The sequence below is a fragment of the Corvus brachyrhynchos genome, unplaced genomic scaffold (assembly GCF_000691975.1).
Source record: "Corvus brachyrhynchos isolate BGI_N302 unplaced genomic scaffold, ASM69197v1 scaffold285, whole genome shotgun sequence".
NCBI classification, from domain to species: Eukaryota; Metazoa; Chordata; class Aves; order Passeriformes; family Corvidae; genus Corvus; species Corvus brachyrhynchos.
Window position 1 is genome coordinate 253,299 of NW_008238323.1, and position 5,317 is coordinate 258,615.

Sequence of the window (5,317 nt, forward strand, 5' to 3'; positions counted from 1 at the left end):
GGGCGGTACTAGCTTTACGGTACCATCTGGCTTCCCTCCAGGATCAGACGGGTCAGGGGACGAGGGGCCATCTTCTGGTTCTTCTCCCACAGCCCCGACAGACTTACGGTTTGCTGGCGGAGCAGAGGGGCTTGGCACAGCTGCCGTGGTTCTTTGTCCAGTCTCTGGGTGCCGCATGTGCTGTGAGTGCCTTACACACTCTCTTCCAAGGACGCAAAAGCACCGTCAGTGCTGCGTTGCTGCGTGTAACTGGGTTCCACAACGCATCTGAAGCGTCCTATGTCCGAGGATTAAAAATATTGGTCCTATCTAAAGTTGAACCCCAGTCTTTTGCCCAGAACAAGAGTCTGTTCAAATCTGTAGACTCAACTTTCCTGCCATGTTTCTTTAAAATCCATTTTAACGTCTCTAGGATGTTCTGTTCTTGGGATACTCCATCCCCTATGTCCCCTATGGCTCACCTACAACTTGTAGGGATTATTGCTGGCCAGCGTTCCTGCTTCTTTAGCAGCACTTCAAGTCCCACGGGGCTCACCGACGGATGCGCAGATAGGTGTATAATAAATTCCTCACACGGGGCACCATTTGTCAGTGGACCAAGATCGGCAGGGAATCGGAATTGTTTATTCGAAGGATTGAGTGTGTTTTATACGCTTTTCTAAGGCACAGTATTTCCTTATATGGCGTGACCTACCTCAGCAACACCCTTTGTAGGGTTCAGCTGTGTGACACCTCCTCCCCCCAGGGTCTGGTGGGGACAAGGCTCTCTGTGCTGCCTTTGCAGGTAGGTTTTACAGCTCACAACCCAATTCTCTCTTATAATTCCCCATAGTTTGAGATGGACCCATGTGCCCTCTCCCTTATAAAAAGCTCCTCCAGAAGATCAAGAGGCTTTTAAAGCTCTGAGGAAGCCCAGACAAGGCTCGTGGAGGGGTATAATGGTGCTGGAGGTGTGATTATGGGAAGTGGCAGCTCACAGGGATGCTCTCCCCATGCCTGGGTGGGCACTGCCAGCACCCTGGTTTTGGTGACACGGTCACTCTCACCCATGTGGGTTCATTTGTCAAACAGGGGGTGTGAGGCTGCTTTGGGGGGAGCAGGTTGCAGAGGTCAGAGGCAGGGAATGCTGGGAAGGCGAGGGTGGTGAGCCCAGCGTGACTCCAAGGGCTGCCCCCAAGCCTTGTCAGGTTCTAATTAAAGCTGGCCTTGTAAAGATGTGCCAGTGACAAAGTGCTTTTATTCCAGCGCTGTGTGGTTGACATATCTGGGATTTATGGGTGAGAGGGATGGGGGTTTGTGTAGCAGCCTGCCCTGCCTGGAGGGCCGAGCACTTGCAGGAGCACAGCGGGGAGGGAAGGACAGTGGAGAAGCATGACAGAATGAATGGTGTTCCCCCTTCTTGGATGTGTGTATGTGCACGCACGAGAGGACAGCATTAGGGATGCTTGGGGAAGTGCATTCACAGCAGCCTGTGCTGACCAGCCCCTGGCTCTGCAGCTTGATGGGAGGCACTCAGTGTGGGGAGTGCTTGATCACATTTGGGACCTGCCAGCCAGGGCTGTTCCCGGGGCTCCTGGGGTCTTGCAGACACTTCTGTCCTGGTGCGCTCTGTCCTGCGTGGCCATTTGCATGTGTGTGTGTGTGCGCACAAAGTCTGGGAAAATCAGTTTTATTTTTATTATTGAAACTATGTAGTGTTGTGGGCAGGGTGGCTGGTGGGATATGGAGTCTCACTCCACCAGGCTGTGGGCAGCGGGTGCTGAGAGCTGTCACCCTCAGAGCCTCCTGTCACACCTGGGTGACTCCTGGCCATGGTTGGTGATGAATTGCTGAGCGTGGCCCATGTGCCCTCTTGCTGCTGCTGGAGCTGTACCCAAATTTCACCTGCAAAGGGTTCCCAAGCACCCCAGTTTGGGTTGCTCTGGGGCCAGTGTGTCCCTGTCTGCAGCTGCCTGTCCAGGCAGGTCCAGGGCTCAGCCCAGCCCCATGTGCAGGTGGAAAATTTGCTAGGTTGCCAAGGCCAGCTACATCTTGTGTTTGAAGCTGCCCTGTACATCCTGATCCTTGGCTATTTTGGGCACTTCTAGAGCGTGCCTGAATCTCGCTTTTTTTGCCAGCAGAGAGCTGGCACTGGATGAATCCACAGTGGTGGGGCTGGGCGGGGGCCCACCCCGCCCCCCTTTCCCCACTGCAGCCTCCCTTCTCTTCGTGGCAGGGAGAGCACTGAAGGCTCATGGGGTGCTAGAGCTGGTGTGCTGAGAAAATTCAAGTTTTCACATCTTTTCCTCCACTCCCTGGTAAAATTGTTGTTCTGGAAATACAATTATGTGGCTCCATTAACATCTAAAGGTTCCTGCTGTTGCAGCTATTGAGCAGTTCTAAAAATAATTACGTGTGGTAATGTATAAAAATCTATTGCTTTTCGGCTGCAAGTGGCCTGTCAGGTGGTGGCTGCTGCTGCTTTAGTTGGGTGCTATGAAATGTTACTTGGACATTGTGTGCTGAGGTTTGGTTTCAAATGAAGGCCAAAACTGCCTTTGGGGCTCTGGTGCTGCTGTCGCTTGGATTTGCTGGGATTTCCCCCAGCCCCTTGTGTTTGGAATACAAAGAAGGTTATAAAGCTCTTGTTTCAATCAACAGGAAGAACAGAGGAGAGAGATACCCCAAAATGCCACTAAATCAGTGGTTATTGAAGGGTTCCTGTTGGCTGTGTAGGCTGGATGATTCCAGCACCAGCCTGGCTTCATGGGTCCAACAGCTAAAACCCTCATGGGCACTTGGGCTGGGCTGCACAGGTCTGCCTCGGGAATTCCCCTTCGGCAGGTCTAACTTTGTAGATGCAAAAAAGGTTAATTTTAACCTAATTCCCCCAGTTCATTTAAATCTGAGCGTGTTCCTGGAGCCTGTTTGTTTGTTCACCTCCAGCTGAAGGAGTTGGCTTTGGTGTTGTCGTTTGCCTGCCTCGGTCCGTGAGTTTGGGTCAGGGCTTGCTCTGTGGGGAACAAACTGCCTTGTTTTGAGCAAAATAAACATGCTTTGGTGCAGGATCTGCGGGGGTTGAATTGTATTTTTTCATAAAAGTCTTCTGGAAAGCTGTTTTTTTCCCAGGGAAATTAAATTCCATGTTTACCTTGAGGCTTTACCCTGCTTTGTTAGATTGGTAACAAGCCAGTGTACACCTTGTCCAGGAGAAAATTAGACTGAAAAATTAGACTGCTGGACTGTAATTTACCCCAAGAAATAAAACTGGATTTATTTTTTCTTTTACTAAAATAAATGGTTTAGCTGCACTGACTTTGCGATGAGTGTGAGACTCTATTAATGGAGAATTAATTTATTTCTCATTCAATTTCCTGAGGTTTAGTCATGTTTAAACTTTTTCTTTGTTTTCTTTTTCACCTCTCCAGTACACTAGGGTTTGGATTCCTGACCCTGATGACGTTTGGAGATCGGCAGAAATTATCAAGGATTACAAAGAGGGAGATAAAAGCCTCCAGCTGAAACTTGAAGATGAAACTGTAAGCTTTTGAACGTCATTATTCTTTTTAGTAATTTAAAGCTTCAAATTAATGTGTGAAGAAGCCTGAGCCATCTCATAGTTTCTGTGAAGTGGTTTAAAATGTGTTTTATTGCCTTAACACTTCCAGCTTTTTCCTGCCTGCTCCCTCCCTAGACACTTGTGTTACAGTAGGTTGTGAGAAAAGCCCTTGACCTCCATCATCTCTTTTCATCTCCTGGAAAACTTGTAATAGTCTGTAATATCAGGATGTATTTTTTTTAATACCATCAGTGTGTTAGAAATGCCAGTTTGTGCTTTTTGCTGCTGAACAAATTGTGGAGAGCACGGCTGGTGGCATCTACTCAACCTCGGGTACTGATGGAAAACCCACGCACGGCTCAGAGGTGACTGCTGTGCTTTCTCCACGCCTTAGTTTTTCTCTCTGAGTATAATCTTACGTAAACCCCTTTTTTCTCTGCTTTATTTTTTAATAAGAAAAGCTTTTAAAAGAGAAAAACACAAAACTCATTTAAATGTAGATGTTTTCTAGCGAGCGCTGGTTCCAAATGCACAAACAGCCCTGGCTGTGTGTGCAGCCAGCAATAAATCATCCCCAGAGCAGGATGGAGGCTGGGGAGGAGCAGCTGCTCCCTGTTCCACACAAAAACCTCGTGGAGTGGGATGCTGGGTGACAGCAGGGAATTGCAGATGAAGTTAACCATGGCAGTTGCATCAGCTGTGAACTCGGTTTATGGGAAGGGAGCAGCCGTGCTGTGTACCCACCATGAACTGCCTGGTGTAGCAGGAAGAATAAATACATTTTTCATGAAGAATTTAACCTAAACCACCTCTCTTCATCGGGCAGGTGGGGTTTCCTGAGCTGTCTAGAGGGTGATCTGCTCCGTTGCTTGGAAGAGTTAGTAGAGACCACCCACTACAAATCCACGTGTTCTGAGCAGGGCAAGTAATTCCCATCCCCTCCGAGCCAGCCATTTCCACGCTGTGGGGAGCGTTTTCACCATATTGCCTGATGGGAAGATGGAGAACAGGAATGAGCTGTGGTTGATTAGGCAGTTAATCAACACAGTTTTTCTCTCAGAGCAGCCCAAGCATGGGCTGTTGGCGGTGTGTGAGTGTGCCGGGTTTGCACAGAACGTTGTTGATGTTGGGATCTGCACCCAGTGCTTGGTGCTGTTGCTTCTTTCTGGCTCAGCCTCAGCTGCTTTTTTGTTGTCCTGCCCAGTTTGCTCTTCCAGCATAGAGCAGCTTTCTGGGGAGGATAAAAGATGGGGGAAGCTTGATGCCTTTTTGCCTTCCACAGTGATTAATCTGGATGAGGAGATGCACAGATGCCACCCCACAATCCCTTGGAAGCAGCAGGCATAGAATCATCATCTTATCATGGAATGGTTGAGGTTGGAAGGAGCTTAAAGTTCATCCAGTGCCACCCCCTGCCATGGGCAGGGACACCTTCCACTGTCCCAGGCTGCTCCAAGTCCCGTCCAGTCAGGGATCCAGGGGCAGCCACAGCTGCTCTGGGCGCCCTGTGCCAGGGCCTCACCACCATTATAGCAAAGAATTTATTCCTAGTATCTTACCTAAACCTACTGTCCTTCAGCTCAAGGTAATTCCCCCTTGTCCTGTCCCTCCATGCCTTGTCCCCAGTCCCTCTGCAGCTCTCCTGGAGCCCCTTTAGGCCCTGCCAGGGGCTCTGAGCTCTCCCTGGAGCCTTCTCTTGTGCAGCTGAACACCCCCAGCTGTCCCAGGCTGGCTGCAGAGCAGAGGGGCTCCCGCCCTCGAGCCTATCCGTGGCGTCCT

At 49.9% G+C, this 5,317-nt stretch overlaps 1 protein-coding gene across 1 annotated transcript in view; it reads left to right on the forward strand.

Moving 5' to 3' along the window:
* The window catches only part of MYO5B (myosin VB), a 148,464-nt gene that overhangs the window by 26,778 nt on the left and 116,369 nt on the right, over nt 1–5,317 (forward strand). Inside the window, exon 2 of the mRNA XM_017734339.1 lies at nt 3,408–3,518. Coding sequence (XP_017589828.1) covers nt 3,408–3,518 — 111 coding nt within the window. The remainder of the gene's footprint in view (nt 1–3,407; nt 3,519–5,317) is intronic.